This window comes from Hippocampus bargibanti, linkage group LG07, assembly GCF_051943395.1.
Source record: "Hippocampus bargibanti isolate YZ-2025 linkage group LG07, ASM5194339v1, whole genome shotgun sequence".
Lineage (NCBI taxonomy): Eukaryota > Metazoa > Chordata > Actinopteri > Syngnathiformes > Syngnathidae > Hippocampus > Hippocampus bargibanti.
The window spans coordinates 12,713,261-12,733,388 of NC_142740.1; the positions used below are offsets into that span (position 1 = coordinate 12,713,261).

The 20,128-nt window shown below is 42.2% G+C and overlaps 1 protein-coding gene across 9 annotated transcripts in view; it reads left to right on the forward strand.

Annotated features, from left to right (window-relative positions):
- Positions 1-3,765: 3,765 nt before the first annotated feature.
- The window catches only part of dnajc6 (DnaJ heat shock protein family (Hsp40) member C6), a 63,262-nt gene continuing 46,899 nt past the window's right edge, over positions 3,766-20,128 (forward strand). Inside the window, exons 1-3 of one of the 9 annotated variants that reach the window (XM_089000452.1) lie at positions 3,766-4,055; positions 7,236-7,431; positions 19,297-19,435. In XM_089000452.1, coding sequence (XP_088856578.1) covers positions 19,423-19,435 — 13 coding nt within the window. In that variant the 5' untranslated portion in view covers positions 3,766-4,055; positions 7,236-7,431; positions 19,297-19,422. Of the gene's footprint in view, positions 4,056-7,235; positions 7,432-15,642; positions 17,237-18,641; positions 19,436-20,128 lie in introns of those variants that run through there. The other 8 variants (XM_089000454.1, XM_089000451.1, XM_089000450.1 and 5 more) reach the window with 8 other exon arrangements.

A 20,128-nucleotide genomic window follows, 5' to 3' on the forward strand; every position in this document is an offset into this window, starting at 1 on the left:
TGTGAACGTCATCCCTAGTAGTTGGATCTATCCGGTGTACTAGCCAGTCACAGCAGTGACAGTAAGTTGTGAATAATACTTCTCATTTTTTGTTACAATTTATAATATCATTATTTCCACATTACAGCCATCTTTCAGACAAACAGATTTGTTTGGAAAATTATTTTTTTGTATGTGCACATTCACATATCTCAAATGCGAACAGCAGCCCATATTTGTACTGTAGGCATACACAAAAGTTAGTGCACTCAGGAAATCTTAAATTAGTATGAACAATGAATTGGGGCGTGTAATTAATTGATTTTGCCATCCATCAATTTTCCTGACCGCTTTAACCTCAATAGGGTCGCAGGAGCCTCTCCCAGCCGTCTTCGGGCACTTGGCAGGGGAAATAAAAAAAAATAATCAAAAAATTACTGAGAAAAAAAATATTTTAAATTAATTACTTTATTGAGGCAGCTCAAAATATGTGACATTAAAACTTTTTTTTTCAGTTGACTTGGACAGATGCAGTCCGAGCCAGTTACTTTCTGCTGGATTTGAGACTACCGGCTTGAAAAGATCTACCTAAAACCTTTAGTTTGTTTTTGAGTGCCCCGTGATTGGCATTCAAAGGTATATCACCAGTTTCATACACACTTCTGAAATAACATGAAGTAACTAAGGCAAATGTCATGCTAATAACTTCTCACAGTAATTATAAACACTTAAGTAAGGGGAAAAGTAATTATCAATCACAATGCAAGACTGTCTCTTTGAATCTTGTGTACATTTTCAAATTGTCACTTCTGCAACATGTCTAGGAAATGGTTTTTCATTACGTTTCTTTGGGGGACAATTAGTGCATGCCTGGGCACTGGCTCGTCAGATTGTGCTGCTTACAGCTTCTTTCATGTTAAAGAGGATTGCTATGGTCGACCAGTGTCGAGTCTGCAATTAAGGGGAGCACACTAAATTGTGGTAAGCACATCTGCAGATTTGAGGTTTGGTGTTTGAATCTAGGCTCTGGACTTCCTGTGTTGTGTTTACATCTGTGATGTGCGTATTCTCCTGACATCCTGGCTTCCTACTACATTCCAAAAACATGCATGTTATGTTCATGAAAGATGAAAAGTGCTTTTCGACCATTGGATTGGATTGGGTTTACCTATATTAGTCTCGAAGTGGAGAAATTTACATTTCACATCAGCAAAGTTATGAAAGGAAGAGGAAAGTAAAGAAAGAAGTAGAAAAAAACAAAATATAGGGCTGCTGGAAAGGCAGACACTCGCAGTGCCATGTTGAAGTCAAAAGAACAAAAAAACTAAGTAACAAATAATATGACAACACAAAGACATTCATTCTTAAGCACTTGCTGTACCCTCTGTTACATGAAGCAGTTCTCGATGAGGATCAGAGCATCCTTTTCACCAGTGGATCAGGGACTTCATGGTGGAATGTGCACATCTACTACAAGCTAAATGTTAAAAGCAAACACGAAGCTGTAGCATACATTGACGAAAAGAGATTGTCTTACGTCTCCTGTCCCACGTAAATCCGCTTTAATTCCAAGCCGCGACAGTTCCACATGCACATCGGCGCTGCGCTGATGCTCCTTTCTTCTCATCGTCCAGTCTCATCCATCCAGGCGCAGACTGTCCAACAGCACCGACCTTTCGCTGAACAAAGCGGGGCTGTGAAGATGCTGCCCATTACAGGAGCGAAAAGCACAATGGCCTCTGAGCTGTCCAGCAATGACAGTCAAATGGCACAGACATTCCTCCCATTTAAAAACAGTGCTGGCATACATTGTATCAGCATCTAAATGTAGGTCACAAACAGAGAGTATAGGAGCCAAAATGTGCACTCAAGTACCATACAAAAAACAGGACTTAGATAAAAGCAAATAACTAGTCCTACAGATAATTACTTTAGGCTAAATAAATGGAAAAAAAATACTTATGAATATTTAGTAATGGGTGAGTAACTTCGAATGGTTATTTTTTTTTATATAAAAATATTTACTTGTGTGTAATTGTAATGATTAATAAGTGCACTCATTGCCCATCGACGACCCTAACTAAAAGAAATAGTCTTTACAATGTAAAGAAAGTGTCACGGTTTGCGAGGTGGTGATGGTGGTGGATTCCAAAAAATGTAAAACATCAATGTCATCCATTCGTACAACTCTGCCAAGATGAACCAAACCGGACTGGGTGCAACAAACACGATGACCGGACACAGAATGGACGTGAGTCCTTTTTAACTGCCACTGATTGAAACGACCAACACCTATGCAGCTGGAGGTGGGGCCGACAGCGCCACCCGTCCAATCAGAACGTGACAGAAAGAATGAAAAACAGTAATGGAATTTATTTTGAGCATTCTTCATACTGTACAATCCTAAATCCAATCTCGTTGGAAATTTGTGTAAAATAGAAACGAACACAAAAATCTAAATCTTTCAGTGCATTATTTTGAACGTATATTCACTTAGATGCATGCCATCTATTTCATAGTTTTCATCTGCAAATGTTGAATCATTTTGAATTTGATGCCCGCAACACATTGAATAGAAGCTGGTAAACATGCTCACCACTGTTGTTCCATCACCCGTCCACATTAACAACACTCAAAAGCATCTGAGAACAGAGAAAACTTATTTTGCATGTTTTGTAGCTGGAATTCTTTCCAATTCTTGTTTTATGTACAGCTTCACATCCTCACCAGTCAGATGTGTTCTGTTGTATTTTGTGTGCTCCATAATGTGCCACACATTTTGAATGGGAGAAAGGTCTGAACCGCTGGCATCTCATTCTCGTACTTTCACTCTTTTAATATGAAGCCATGTGGTTGTAACATGCAAAATATGGCTTACAGTTGTCTTATTGAACTAAGCAGACCTTTTTTTCAAAAATAAGTCGCTTGGATGGCAATATAATTTGCTCCTGTGAGAATTTTCCACATTCATGGTCTCTGAACAGGTGTACAAGTTACCCATGCCACCACAGATGCTGGCTTGAGAAAATTGTGTTCATAACAGTCCAGATGGTTCTTCTCTTCGCGCTACCAGAAAACATGGCGTCTACAATTTTCAAGATTTAATCATAAAACTGGACCAATCAGATTAAACTTTTCAACTTTCAATCAGTCCATCACACATAAGCTTAGGCCAAGAGTAGCCAGTGGCATTTATGGATATCTCATGGGTCGGTTTCGGTATGTAAGGCACCATTTAAAATTGCACCAGTAGATGGAGCAACTGGCGGTGTGGTGGTGGACAATTTAGCACATTGGCCTCACAGTGCGGGGGTGCAGGATTGGATTCCAGCTCCGTTTTTAGTTTTTATTTTCTCCCCGTGCCTTTGTGAGTTTTCTACAGATTCTTTCCACATCTCAAAAACACGTATGGCAGGTTAATGAAACACTCTAAATTGTTCAAATGTGTGACCGCGAGTGCAAATGATGTTTGTCAATCTGTGCATCAAAATAGAGTAATCCCCACACTATATTTTCCTTGCCTGAGCCATTTAAAACAACAGCAAAATATTCATTGTGACTGAGAGAAGAAACCGTGCATTATTCACCAGATAATGAAAAAGCTCCCCGTTTACTGTGTTTAGTGATAAAGTACCTCATTTTTTCCGAGCTATTTATTTTGCATTGTTTTGCATTAGCATTGTGTCTGATATCGGAGACGAGACACATCATGGAATGACTCCAGTCCAGGTTTTACCAAGCTGCTCCAGTCATTGCAGTGCATATGGAATGCACTGAGCGGCGCAATTCAGCGGCTCAGGTTAGCGTCGCTAGCACAGAATTGACCCAGCCGCATATCAAGATTTACAGCATGAAGCTCGAATGCTTTGTGGGTTCTTTCATTAGGATGCAAACACATCGCCTTGCTGTAGTTCCGTTGCTACCTCCTGGTGTAAAGGCATATCTTGTCTAGCTGCTAGGACAATAAACGCTTTGACCTTTGACTTGCAGCTGATGACAACACGAAGATCGCTGACAGAAGTGTGGAAGCGCATCTCGATAGCCGTATGTTATTGTTATTACGTAACACCTAACAGGTACGTCATACTAACACGAATACCTTGAACGTACCCTCGTTTTTTAAATGTATTTATTTTAATTTGAAACCTTGGCTCTTGTGTTGAATGGGCACTCATGCACCGCTCGGGGAGGCGTTTTCCCGTGTTCACTTGTATGACGTGCAAATTTTTCATTTTCTGAGTGCCACCATTGACTCATATTTCCGATTCTTCAATCAACTGATCATCTCCAGTTTAGCGGAGCCCGTCAGTTTTAGGTCGTTTTTTTCTTCATAACGTGCCAGAATCATGACTACAAATGTATAGATGGCAGTAGGACAACGGTGTCACTACAGTTACGTCACGTGAGCGGCTTAGCAACCCTTTGGGTTTCATATTACAGTTTCCTGAGCGGCCTACGAGAGTGAGCTATTCTACAGATGGCACTAGTCCTTACAAATTACAAGCATTCTGAAACATTGGAAGCAATAGTTCTTCTATCGTGCGATAGCCGTGGCCAGCATTTTAAAAAAACAGTAGCTTAGGAAGGACAAATGAATCTCAAAAATGAGTCTGTTTCAGAAAAAGTGCATCTAATATTTTGGTTAGTCAATATAACAGCAAAAACAACAACCTGTCCATAAAAATGACACAATGGAAATGTTTTAACATCTCCAATTTACACTTTAAGGTGTACCCACCTACTGTATAATACAGCTTGGATGGCTATGAACCCTTGTGATGATGAGCACATTAAAACATGGATGAATGTTTGAATATAAAATTAAATACAAATTATAATGTAAATTAAAAATCAATTTTTAAACAAATGATGGAAATAGTGAATGATTCTAAAAAGTTCAATCCAACTTGATTTGTATTTCAATTATTTGCTTGAAATACTTTTTAATTTGCTTGAAACCCTACTTTTTGGTAGGGTTTTAGGGGCAAAGTGGAGGACCGAAGCACATGTAATGAAAAATAAAGAATAATACATGTTCTTACGATGCGAGGGTCCAGTCCCATTCAGCTGGGTTGTCACAGTGCATGGAGATATCAGCTTCACCAGGGCGTGGCGATGAACATGTTCATGAGCCAGGTCTGTCGTGTCCAGAGTAAGCCCCTGGTGCTTGAGATCCTCCCTAATGACATCAAGCCATCTGGTTTGGGGTCTGCCGCGTGGCCTTTTCCAGCCGTCTGTAGCTGGATCGAATGAAACCCTTGTTGTAGGTACTGGCCTTGACGTGGCAAGGTGGCTTGGGTGTTCCACAGAGCGTTACATCTGGTATCACCTCATCAGCATGACTAAGTCTATGTTGCCTAAGCAGTCTGTTGTACTAAACGTAGTCATGCTGATGAAACGTCTATGTCGTTGCCATTCTTGTATGTGTGTGTTTAGTCAAAGTAAACTATGTATTGCGATGCGGAGGCGAGTTTGTCCATGACATGCGTGGCTTCTTCTGGTGTTTTTCTGTCCGCGACTGTCAAACTGTTTATTTGTTCATGGTCGCCCCCATTGATTGCTGCTGTGAACTGCAGTTGTCTTTTGTCAGCTCCTTGACCAACTTATGACACAATTAAAACGCGAATCAGTGTCCTCCATCTTCATAGGTTTGATTCACATGTTTGTTTTGGCCAAGCTTTTACGTTGGATGCCCTTCCTCACACAACCCTCTGTATTTATCTGGGCTTGGGACCGGCACAAGAAGACACTGGCTTTTGTCCCCTTGTGACTACAGAAATGGGCTCCCAAACACAAACTGGAAGATAAACAAAGATAAAAAAAATGACGAGGCAAAGTGTGGAAACTGGAATGCTACTATATTATCTGGTTTGGAAATGTAGTCTACTGCCAGACCTCTGCTGTGCTAGGTTGGAGGAGCAGTAGACTCGTCCCTGAAGCTGATGAAATAACTTCAACACACAGTAATCAGAAAAAAGAGAAAACTTGATAAAAACTGACTAGGACAAGGAGAAAACACTGTATTTTCATGTGTATAAGTTGCACCCAAAAGCGTTGATGTTCTTCAAAAAACCTTGCGGCTTATACGCAGGTGCGCGTCATATGTGAATTAATATTGAGTCACAACAGGTCTCGCAACGACTGTCACCAGCCAGTGACTCTATTTCCCCTGTAGAAGTAGTGTGTAACACCACCCTCTACTGTAGCGCCTTACACAGTAACTTTGTGTACCTTATATTTGGAAAACTTTTATATATTTATATATTATATTTGGAAAAAGTTATCATTCATTTAAGGTGTTCATTCGTTGGGGGTGCACTTTACACTCATTTTGTAGCGGGATAGACCATGGGTCAAGAAAAAAAAATAGATTCTGTATTTGGCTAAACATGAAAACCTGCGAATGTTTTTTTTTTGTTTGCTTCACTGCAGCATCAGTAGAATCACACCACATAATCCAAATGTCACGATGCACCTCATCTTGTTTTCCATCCTCCATAAGCAAGGACGTATCCTGTTCATGACAAATACAAAGTGATATGCTAAGGTTTTTTTAATTGTCTTTGCAGTTGACTCTAATGGTCGGTACTCATATGCAATATGTATATTATGTTACATGTTCACTCACGATCGCATTACATTAAAAGGTAGGCCAAGTCTTTTATCCAATATTTCATCATTCAAAAGACACATTTAATATTTTGCTAAATGAAATGGTTGGTAAGCCGTTCACTGATGCCTTGTGGGGACTCAGCAATGTTACTGAGTAAGCTGCTTTTCACAGCAGCCAACTCCATGGACTCTTCGCTCATTCTCTAGACCCTTCCAGAAGAAGTTGTAGCCCTCACCAACCTCTGTGAGTGAATCCTCACCTGAGAACCAAGTCTCACTGAGTGCGCCAATAACGATGTTGTACCTCCTGAACTCATGTGCGATGAGGGCAGTTCGTCTTCAAGGTCTCTCCATCGAGCATCGAGGAGGGTGCGAACATTCCAGGAAGCCAGGTTCATAGTCATGGGTTTGATTATATTTCGTTTTCAACCGCAGAGGGGGGGTGCCTTGGTGGCTGTGGTGGGCCACCCAGGTGTGGTGGAACAAGCACTGTTTAGGTCACCTTTTCTAGACCCTTCCCCATTAAGGGGTAAGCAGTGAGGTCCCTGAATAGGGCTGCTCAGATGCACAGGATGCTGCCGAAGGACAATGTTGCTCCATCTCATCTTCGCAATGACCATCAATCCTGTACCGCCCCTGTGTAGGAATCAAGCTAGAAGCTTCCAGTCACATCCATCACCTGCCCCCGTCACTTTATCCTATCACCAGCGGACTTATATGGTGGAAGCTGAAACCTGCGCTACTAGTGTGAGGGACGGGGCGCGCAATTCCTTTCCCCGCATACTTGGCCGCACCCACTGTATTCCAGTGGCATGAGTGAGGACTCAAGACGACCTTCAGGTGAGTGCAGTTGCAGGGGGCTGCCGGTGGTCCGATCTGTTGGACTCCGCCTATGCCTACCCCCGGGTGCGGATTTGGGATCACCCTTTGTCTGGCCTCTACCTTCCGACCTGTTCGGCCTGGTGACCCTGCCAGGAGTAGAAGACTCCAGCCGACAGCTCTCGGGGTCATGGAGACGCGCAAAGTGCCTCACCACGATAAGGTGGTGATCCCAGTCGAGGCACATTAACTATTAGTGTTGTGTGACCTAGCAATAACATACTTAAAACTTAACTTACTTAACACTGCGAGACTAATAAAGGCAAATCCAAAATCCAAATCCAAAAAAAGGGATTATGATAAAGTTTACAGGTGCTGCTCTTTCATGTAGATTGTCCATGTTTACTGATAGACTGCCTTGACAAGGAAGGAGACTGGAAACCCTGCAGCAACAATGGAGCACTAGTACATTGAGTCCTATGGAAGGAATTGGAAGGATATCATTCCCTTCCTTTTGGGCATTTTGTTCCCGCTGTGCTCTGTGCTTCCGCCTGATTGAGAAAGAGTTTCCCAGGCTCTTGTTGTCTTTTTAGCACCATGAAAGTGTTGCCAGGGGACATGGCAAAAGAAGGAAGCATTCCACCATTGGTCAGTGCTGTTCTCCGTCTTGACTCAAGGTCATGCCACAAAATTTGAAATCAAATCACATTCCAAAAATAACAAGAGACCTACTTTGACATCATATTGAGGATTCAGTTTTGCTATTTTTTTTCTTGCTGATGCCTGACTGACTGCCTGCTGACTTTTCTCCAGAGCACACTTTCAGGCATTTGTCTTCGTAAATTGTCAAGAATAAAACAGACATTTTCTATCAAGTATGTAAAGGTAATTTTACATGACAAATCCATACACTACTGCAGTTCTTTAATAATTCTAGTGTGCAACAGTCTTAGCGGAAAGGCAATAATATTAAATTCTGTGTTCTTTTTTATTTTTACCTTGTCTCAGGTTGTACTTACCTTTTATTTCACTTTAGCACTCAACATGGTCACAGTGATCCCTGCAAGTTGGCATTTATAACTATAGTATTTTATCATGATGTACAGTACACCCCAAGTTAGCTGGGATAGGATTCCAGCATACCTATATGAACGACTGGGATTTGTGTCTAATGACGTAGGTGTGTATTCACATGACTTTGTTACAGAAAGCATGGGTTCAGCCTTCAATCGGTGATAGAGTGAATGGTTGTCTGTCCTTCTCCACTTAATTTATATCCTTTGCGTTAAATAGGTGGTAGTGAAACAACCGTTTTTTAAACATGGAAACTGTTTGTGTGAGATCTGTTTCTCTGATTGGAACATACTTTCACAATGTGTGAAGGCTAGTTGTGTCTTACAAGAGAGAACATTTCAGTCCCGCTTTCTGCTGATGTAACAGTGAAGGTGGATGACATAAAAAAAAGCCAGTGACAAGGTACAGTCACATGTTTTACTACTTTTCAGACTCCGGTGCTTCGGATATGACGCAATGAGCAAAAGTTGGTCAGATTTTTTAAAAAGAGAGCGCGAGCATTTTCTTGTCCTTGTGCAGGGTGCCAGTTCAAAACAATGCCCTTGGAGTTATCATATATATATATATATATATATATATATATATATATAGTAGTCTCGTTATATCGATATCGGATATATCGATAGTCCCGGTTATATCGATACTATTTCTATGCACGCACCGAGAAAATTACATTCGCGCAGGGTCGGATATATCGATAGTCCCGGTTATATCGATATTTTTTCTGACTCCCTTGAATATCGATATAACGAGACTTTACTGTATATATCAGTGGCGGTCCGTGCATTTCACACCTAGGCCTTCAGTGAAGTCCGACTTAGTCCCGACTTGAACAAATATCCCTCGTAATACCATAATTTATGACACAACGACTGGAGATATCATTTACAAAAGCACACGCACGCAGTACTGGGCGTGGCATCACCTTAATCGTCTACAACACAGGCTATTTTCCGGAGCAATTACACATCAATAAATCTGCATCAGCAATTAGAACTTGTCACTATACGTGATACTGCAAACACTTAAAAATAAAAGGAAATTTAAAATCATTTGTCCACAAAGTTTTATGAAGTCCACCAAGAATATGCAATCTTTAACAAGATTTTACGCTAAATTACAAAATGTCAGTTTAATATCAGAAAAACAATAAGACGTTCACAAAACGAACTATTTGTTGAAAAATAAAAGTAAACAAATATTTTTCATTTGTTCCTGAGAATACGCCGACATGCGACAGCGACACAATCACACAAGTCTCTGAATACTTACACTACAATCACACAGCTGCGCCAATGCACATTATTTACACACTGCAGAAGAGCAAGATTTTTCTTTTTTTTGTAGATTTTTCATTTCATTTATTTACCATTGATTTAATATGAATGAAATAACATTTCAAAAACATGTTAAAAGTGAAAAAATAAGTAAATAAAAATGTTTGCACTCACCAAACGGTTGTCCTCCAAAACACTTATTTAAATACAAAATACATTCTCCTTTCTTTCCTCAAGAAGACTTCAATGACTTCGTTGTGCAGTTTGTCTGTGCGTTTCAGTTCCAACAATAAATTCTTTTCTATCGACATAGAAGCCAGTGCTGAAACCCTTTCCCCGCCTGGGACAGGTTAGCTAACTCGGGGGTCGGCCGGCCTCATATCACAATGTCTAGTTTCTCCTGAAAGGTCCGTCTTGAGAATGGCCTTGCGAGTATATCTGCTACCAAATCTGAGTTGTCCTCTCCTTCAGCCATTGTGGGTTAAAAAAGCGAGTAGATATACTTGGTTTTTCTGCTAAAGTTTCCGGGTCTGATCTGTTGTCAGCTTGGTTGATTTGCATAGCTCTGCCTCCGCAGAGGGCTGAGGTAAAGTGAGTTTCCAATCACAGGACGCGTACGTCATGTTCAACGCCAGGCCCTCGAGCTGGCCTTACTGTGCCAACTCGTGATCTGATTGGCTATCGCAACTGTATATCAACTACATGTGCCCGTTCATGTACAGCGCACAGACGCCTTCACTGTTGATTCTGAAGGCGTCGGTCAGATTTCATACAGCCTGGCGACACAAACTAGCTGAATTCTGATTGGATTAAAAACTCTAACCTAAAACTACAACACTGAAAGGAGCATAACCAAATGGATATAATATAACATCAAGAAAACAGTATGTAGAATAATTATATATACAGTAAAGTCTCGTTATATCGATATTCTCGGGAGTCCGAAAAATATCATAATAAGCGGTACTATCGATATAACCGATATCGATATAACGAGACTTTACTGTATATTTAGAAAAAATACTTTTTTTTAATGAAATTGACTTTTATTATAATTATGATAATGATGTCTGATTATGTTAGGCCAGCAGAGAAGGCCTTGCTGGCCCTGACGGCCCACCACTGATATCCGATGTTGTTCCCGGGATCTGTTGCAACCACTCATCGAGTTTGGGGGTCACTGCCCCGAGTGCTGCGACCACCACAGGCACGACTGTCACCTTTACCTTCCAGGCTCTCTCCAGCTCCTCTCTGAGCCCTTGGTATTTCTCGATTTTCTCATGTTCCTTCTTTCTGATGTTTCCATCACTCGGGACCGCTACATCCACGACAACGGCTTTCCTTTCCCCTTTATCTATGACCACGATATCTGGTTGGTTGGCCATTACCATCTTGTCAGTCTGTATCTGGAAGTCCCACAGGATCTTTGCTCGGTCATTCTCCACCACCTTGGGAGGTGTTTCCCATTTTGACCTTGGGGTTTCCAGTCCATACTCCGCACAGATGTTTCGGTAGACTATGCCAGCCACCTGGTTATGGCGCTCCATGTAGGCTTTCCCTGCCAGCATCTTACACCCTGCAGTTATGTGTTGGATTGTCTCAGGTGCCTCTTTGCACAACCTACACCTTGGGTCTTGTCTGGTGTGGTATATCCCTGCCTCAATGGCTCTGGTGTTCAGGGCCTGCTCTTGAGCAGCCAGGATGAGTGCCTCTGTGCTGTCCTTTAGACAAGCCCTCTCTAGCCACTGATAGGACTTCTTGAGATCAGCCACTTCTGCTATTGTTCGGTGGTACATCCCGTGTAGGTGCTTTTCCTCCCATGATTGTCCCTCTTCCAGCACCCCATCCTCTGTTCCCCATTGTCTGAGACATTCTCTGAGTACATGATCCGTTGGAGCCTTCTCTTTGATGTATTCATGGAGCTTGGATGTTTCATCCTGGACAGTGGCTCTCACACTCACTAGTCCCCGTCCTTCCTTACGGCTTGTGTACAGTCTCAGGGCGCTGGACTTGGGATGGAACCCTCCATGCATGGTGGGGAGTTTTCGGGTCTTAACATCCGTGGTCTGAATCTCTTCCTTTGGCCACCTTATTATTCCTGCAGGGTATCTGATCACTGGCAGGGCATAGCTGTTTATTGCCCGGGTCTTGTTCTTGCCATTGAGCTGGCTTCTGAGCACTTGCCTCACCCGCTGGAGGTATTTGGTCATAGCCGCTTTCCTTGTTGCTAGTTCGAGGTTGCCATTGGCCTGTGGTATACCGAGGTACTTGTAGCTGTTTTCAATGTCTGCTATTGTTCCTTCAGGGAGTTAGACCCCTTCATGTGGACTACCTTGCCCCTCTTAGTCACCATCCGACTACATTTCTCCAGCCCGAATGACATTCCGATATCACTGCTGTAGATCCTGGTTGTGTGGATCAGGGAGTCTACATCCCTTTCGCTCTTAGCATACAGCTTTATGTCATCCATGTAGAGGAGGTGACTGATCGTGGCTCCATTTCTGAGGCGGTATCCGTAGCCTGTCTTGGCGATTATCTGGCTGAGGGGGTTCAGTCCTATGCAGAACAGCAGTGTGGAGAGTGCATCACCTTGGTATATGCCACATTTGATGGACACTTGCGTTAGTGGCTTGCCATTGGCTTCAAGTGTGGTTTTCCACATCCTTATCGAGTTTGCAACGAAGGCTCTCAGGGTCCTGTTGACCTTATACAAATACAAGCATTCAGTGATCCATGTGTGTGGCATCGAGTCATATGCTTTCTTGTAATCAATCCAGGCTGTGCACAGGTTGGTATGTCGGGACCTGCAGTCTTGTGCGACTGTTCTGTCAACCAGCAGCTGATGTTTGGCACCTCGAGTATCTCTACCAATGCCTTTCTGTGCTTTGCTCATGTATTGATCCACGTGTCCATTTATCTTAGCCTCAATGATGCCTGCCATGAGCTTCCATGTTGTGGAGAGACAGGTTATTGGCCGATAGTTGGAAGGAACTGCACCCTTTGAGGAATCCTTCATGATCAGGATTGTTCGCCCTTTGGTTAGCCATCCTGGGTGAGTCCCATCCATCAGCAACTGGTTCATTTGTGCTGCTAGGCGCTCATGGAGAGCTGTGAGTTTCTTTAGCCAGTAGGTGTGGACCATATCCGGGCCTGGTGCAGTCCAGTTTTTCATACCTGAGACTCTTTCTTGTATATCTGCCGCTGTGATGGTAACTGGGTTCTGTTCAGGGAGGTTGCTGTGCTCTTCTTTCAGAGTCACCAGCCATTGTCCACTGCTGTTATGTGCGACCTCCTTCTCCCATATGCCTTTCCAGTATCTTTCAGTTTCCAGCCTTGGAGGGTCTGCTCTGCTGTTAGAACCCTGCCACTGAGCGTACACTTTCGCAGGTTGTGTTGCAAACAGCCTGTTTATTCTTCTGGCCTCATTCTCTTTCGTGAACCTCTTTAGGTGACTGGACAAGGCCTGGAGCCTTTGTTTGTCAGTTTCGGGTGCTTCAGGTATGGTTATCTGCATGTACCTCTTGGGTATTGGCCTTTTATTCACACCTCTCTGGGTCTCTGTCAATTGACTCACATCTTTCCGAGCCGCCTTGATCTTAGCCTCCAACCGTGTTTTCCATGGTGGGTAATGAATCTCGTGGCTCTCATGGTTGCTCTTGTAGCCAAGCATCTTTAGGATCACTGATGCTGAAGCGTATATCAGCTCATTGGTTTCTGTGATCGTTCCGGTCGGGATCGTTCTCAGTGCTGCATTCACAGTTTCTATGAGACTTTGAGGTGGTACTTCACATAGCCGTTGTAATCGGTTTCTTAGTTGCCCAGTTTTCATTCTTTACATGATCTTATCTCTCAGGTCAGTTGCTGCTTCGCTCAGCATTTCATTCATTGGGGCTGGCTTCCCAATCTCATTATTCATTGGGGCTTGCCTCCCAATCTCTGGTTGAACCTCTTCCTCTGATGTGGCAGCCTGGGGCCCTTCACCTCGGAAACTCTCCACAACACTCACGGGCAAAAGAAACATGACACAAGAAACTAAATACAGTGAGACCTCAACTTACAAACACCTTATCTTACAAACTTTTCGTCTTACAAACTTCAAATTTCTGAAAATTAAACCTTATAATAAGCACTATTTTCATAATACATACCCACCACGGCTGACGGAGTGATCTTCGGCGGAAGCACACGACCGAACATATGGAAGGTGACTCTCCTTCCATAAGCCATCAACGACCATCATCATCACAGTTTATTTCTTTAATTACAGTCCTCATGTAATGTGCCTCTCTTTCCAAACAGCAATTCCCTTTGACCTTCGACCTCCAACGCCATTCCATCAAGCCATCAATGACCATCACAAATGTAAATAAAGTGACTTTGTGGTACAATGCAGTGTATTTCATTACAATACAATAGCACATTTATTATACATAGTATAAGTTATGTTATGTGTATTTCCAAGGCTTATTTAGTCGAAAAGTATATTTCATGGAAACCCGGGAACGGATCATTCCCATTTTAATGGTTTCCTATGGGATTTTTTTTTTTTAGATACACACTTTTCGCCTTACACACTCTGTCTGGGAACCAATTAAGTTTGTAAGTTGAGGTCTCACTGTATTGTACAATAAAAACGAAATGAAACAATTATTGCCTGCAACGCAGTATGGCAGAAGGGATGGGTGAAGTCGCATGGGTATCGTTTGGTGATTAACTGCGCAACAGAAAAGCACTATGAAGCAAATGTGCTTCAAATGTCCACTCGACAAAACGTGAATTAAATAATGACACAAAAAGTAATCTGGACTCGAAATGAATAAGGTAACTAATTAGATAACACTAGACAGTACAAAAGGGGAAACAAAATAAGATATTGTCATGAAAATGCGCGTTAATCCAGACCATCAGAGAAATGCGACTCACCGTAAATCTCATCCAGATTGTTCTGGAAAGTATGGGCGGTAATTGGTGCCACACTCTGCGCCGTTGGGTCACTTCCTTCATAATCAAGAAGGGCAACGAGATTATCAGGAAGTACCAGGGCGAGCTGCAAGTCCAGAAGGATAAGAACAAAGACAAGAATGTGGTGCTGGAGATGCAAGAGAAGAAGCTGTGCGATGCCTCGGCCAAGTTGGAGGAGTGTGTCCGCAGTATTCAGATGGACGGACTCGCCTGGGGACAATCAAAACTTGTACTGGTGGGATACGGCATCAAAAAGCTGCAGATCAGCTGTGTGGTGGAATATGATCCGTTCGTCGGTCTGACATGGAGATCCTTTTCGACAAAGTTCTCAAAGTCGTCATTAAATGTCGACTCTGCGATGAAAGAAAAGAACACATCCGGGTCACGGCACCAATGTGACGGGTGTCACAACAGTGACTGTCTTCATCTCCACGATGCTGCCGTCTTAATAAGACCAGACGCGTGGATGTGTCTTTTTATTTCTGCAACACAGTATGGCAGAAGGGTTGGGTGAAGTCGCATGGGTATCGTCTGGTGATTAACCTAAATCTCTTCCAGATTGTTCTGAATATGCAAAACATTGTAGATAACAAAACAGAATGAACAACATGTGATTGTATATTGGTTATTTACAGAAAAAGAGAATACAACACAAGTTCACTGTGATTTACATGATGTCCCTGAACGCATCATATGCGGAGACGGCAGGACACGGCAGGATACTATACAGTAAAGTCTCGTTATATCGATATCGGATATATCGATAGTCCCGGTTATATCGATACTATTTCTATGCACGCACGGAGAAAATTACATGCAAACATGGTCGGATATATCGATAGTCCCGGTTATATCGATATTTTTTCGGACTCCCTTGAATATCGATATAACGAGACTTTATATATATATATATATATATATATATATATAAATTAAAAAAAAATTCCCCAAGATGGCGGCGCGTGAACACGCAGCGGCTCCCCTCTCCCGGCAAATTGGAGTTTTCATGTTTATGTTTGTTAAGTAATTATAAGTGCCTTGCATGCTGGGTCCGAGAGGACAGTAATTTCATCTGTGCTGTATGTCATGCATATTAGCATATTTGACAATAAAGCTGACTTTGACTTTGACTTTGACTTTGACTTTGATATATCAGTGACGTGCAGTCAGGTGAGGCAGTGCCTCCTGTCATCATGGAAAGCTGTCATGGAAATATCAAATGAAAAAATAAATTAAACAGTTATATATATTTAGTGATTTGTACTTTAAAGTTCTTGTCCATTTAACCTCACCGTTTTAGGATTTTTTTCAAAATCGCTGAATTTTCACATTTACCGTTCAAATACTAAGTAGAGATGAGCGGTGAGGCAGCAGCCGGCTGAGCCTCACCATGGATTTCGCAATCACTATGCTTACTGTGCTGGCTTGCTCTGCAGTGAGACCGCATTGCTGTCCTTCTGCATATCGCTATTAAAGCGTTCAAACACGTTTAGTATATGAACTAAATTTCTACAGTTTAGCTGGTGTATATAATGTAGAGTCATTGTACATTATAAACACTGTACTACAGTGTTTATTTTGTTTTATTTGTATCAAAACGCTGTGCGTAGGTGAGGCACACAGTTCTCCCGCCTCATGACAGGCAGGGGGCGCTTGTGATTCCAGAGATACTTCTTACTCCACGTCTGCAGAATAATAGAATTAGAGACAGAAAGCTACAGTAAACAGTTAGCAAGTAAAGTGCAACCCTGCAGTCATTTTTTTCGTGTTGCTTGGCCTCACTTTCAGAATGGAGGATTACATATCTAAATTGAAAGAATTTTCTAAACTGGACTTTCAATCGAAGCAGGAGCTAATAATTAAAGGAAGACCAACACCGGAGCTAAAAGGTTTACTTCAGACAACGGGACACAATACTCGCTCTTTTCAGGCGGACTGGTACACACGAAAAGGCTGGCTGTGTGGATGTCCAGCAAGAAACCGCCTTTTCTGCTTTTCCTGCCTTCTGTTCTCAACTTCTGACAATGTCTGGACTCAAATGGGATATTGTGACCTGAAAAATTTACAACGGAGCCTCATCAAAAATGAGCGAAGACTCAACATCAGCATCCACAATGCTAAGGTAAAGGAGAACCGGGAGATTTTAAAAGATCTCATCAATGCCACCTGCTTCCTTGCCAAACAACAGCTGGCATTTCGTGGAAATGATGAAAGTAAAGGCTCCGCTAATCGTGGCAACTATGTTGAACTATTACATGCTTTCGATGAGAAAGATGACAGGCTAGCGTGTTATTTTGGGACATCCACTGTATTTTCTAGCCTGTGAAACAGAATACAGAACGATTTAATTGAAGCAGTTGGTGATGTCATGGACAACTTTCTTCACTGGCAGTGATCTCCGTTGAGACAGAGAGACTTTTAAAACTGAAGAAAGATAAGGAAGGCTTCTACAAAGAAGTTATCCATGCCTTTCTTCAGAAGGAGTGGCGCATGGACTTCATTTACAAGTATAGGTAACACGATAAAAACTTTTTTTTCTATGCTACAGTTTGTATATATAAAGAATGCTGACATGAAATTTTAAACAAAATACGTTAACTGTTGCCAATCAAATGGTGAATAAACTACTCTGTAGAGTTCATATGTTTGTAATTCTGACTATGATGACGTCAGTGCCTCACCAGCCATGAACCTCACCGCACGTCACTGATATATATATATAGTAAAGTCTCGTTATATCGATATCGTTTATATTGATAATACTGCTTATTACGACACTATTTTTATTACCCGTGCACATTTCTAGTCTTTTTATGTACAATTAGTTCCGTTTAGTACGATTCGTGGTTTTTACGATAATCCGGTTACTACGGTGCTCTTTTTCTTCTCCCGCCGGCCATTTTGCTATGTTTATATCGATACACGCCATCGGTCGCGCCATTGGTCGACTTAGTCACGTGATCTGGTCACGTGAGTTTGTTACGTGACCAGCTCCCGTGTAGCAGAGCCATTTTCATTTTCAGACACTAGCACGTGTGTAGCAGACGAGATTGAAGTGTTTGTGTTATAAGGTAAAAATGGGAAGCAGAAGAAGATTGATGACTTTTTTAAATTGCATACATAATACAGTAAGATGTAAGCAGTTTCCCCTGTTGTGTTATGTACATGCCCACTGTACTGTATATGAATGCAATCGTTTTTTGCAAAAATGTTTCTTGTTTTGTCTGCTGAAGCGTGATGGTTTTGAAAATTACTGTACATCCCATACTGTATATTAAAGGACAACCGATGTCACTTTTTATTCAAATGCAAAACACCAATAAAAATGACTTCACGCCAAGACGTCTTGCATTGCTTGTGAATCCAAACAATGGCTTCAGATTCGGATAATATGCTTTCTTGTTACACGTCCAGTTATGAATATGATTCAAATACACTGTAGTTCTGAAGAGGAAAGCATACATGTTTGCAATCGATTAAAGAATTATATGTGCCATTTTTAGGCAACATTGGGGGAACATCTCTCACCCAAAAAAAAGAGGTACAAAATGGCGAGCTCATGGCCAGCTCCGTTCCTTATATGGCGCTTGGATGCCCTCTTTTGGCGGCTTTTGTTAATGCAATTCGGCGCAGGACGGATATATCGACAGTACGGTTATATCGACATTTTTTCTAACTCCCGAGAATATCGATATAACGAGACTTTACTGTATACTTTACTATATATATATATATATATATATATATATATATATATATATATATATATATATATATATATATATATATCTGACACAATAAATATGGAAATAAGAATAAACCTTGTTGAATAAATATTTGGGTACAAACAAGGGAACGGTAGCATCAGTAATTTGGGGATATATTTTCCCAAACAGCTGCTGTATTTCCCAGCCGATCCGAGGAATCAGGGCCTCCAGCACATCCCTCGATACCAAAATATTTTTTATTAATGATTCAGTTTATTCAAGGTAGATTACACAATGTATATAAGAACACACAACTTATTGTTCAGAATAGTGTAAGTAATATTATTAGATGAGTACCTTGAATTATTTGTCTTTTCCTGGGTTGAATTAAGGAATTCAACACTGGACATGGGAAGAGGTTCATGGCTGAGGTGGGACATTGCTTGCTCTGCCCCCGGCTCTTCGCCCCTGACTCGACACCAATTGTTCACGACTGTACAACACTGCGGCACTGAAACTGAGCTAGGGGGGGGGGGGGTCGGAGTTGGGAGTTGGGTAGAGTGACCGCCAGAGAGCGAATGAGAGAGCCTGCGAGAGAGCGCACCTCCCCCAGGCATGAGTTAGACCGTCCGTATCCTCTCCTCTCCGGACATGTGCTGCATCTCGCGGTAGCACTAGCATGGGCGCATGAGGAAAAGACAGCACAGCCACCCCGGCGTTGGGGCTCCTTCAAAATAGCTCGTTTTTATTCGTCCTTTTTTAGTGGCTGGTGGATGGTGATTCCCCCCCCCCCACTTCTTTTGGTGATGAGCTTGCTGGGTGCTTATAAGAAAAAGAACACTTATGATGGCTATGAATCTTTGCAGTTGGTCGATAGTGGCAGAGATAGCTTCAGTGCCGGCAGAGGAAGGGGAGGCAGCACACTCGCAGGCCCTGTAGGTGTTCTCCACGGACCGAAGGTTGGCCTCGAGAAAGAGAAAGACTGCAGCACCATGGACAGCTCAGGTAGGAGTCCGCACACCGTCTCCGGTCACCCTTGTTCTGGCGTTTGTAGCAGGGAGCAACTCGCAGCATGGCTTCAGCTATCGTTAAGTCAGGTGTAGTGTGGAAGTAGCAGAAAGGATGGTTGGCAGTGGTGGCAGTCTTTGACAATATCAACATACAGTCTACGCGCGTACAGGCCTCTTAAATGCTCATTTTGGGTTGCAGTATAGTCTGCTCTGCTGCCACAGCCATCTCCTGCCAGGCTTAAAATCATCGCACAAGAATGAGTAAAACCCTTCAGGCCATTTGGCAACCAATTAATGTCTTCTCACTATATCCTGTATTACCTTTGAAATTGCACATGGATTGACTGTATGTATCCAAGTATATAGACCTCTCCACAATGATGCCGTGTGTACTTCTTCCGGATGACAAAAACTCGAATTGTCTCAAAATGACCCAATGCATGCACTGATACTCTTTTTGCAGCATTCTTGTGTGCTAACTTCCTGTATTGCTCGTCTAATGCATGGTAATAATAATAATGTATTTCATTTATAAGCGCCTGTGGCGGGCACTAAGACCATGTATCTCACCCAGCAGGTGTACAGCAAGGGGCATGGTTATGAAGACTAGTTTACTCCATTTTCCCATGTTCAGATGAGATCCACTTGTTAGCCGTTGGAATATACACGTCTCCACATTCAGTCGTGT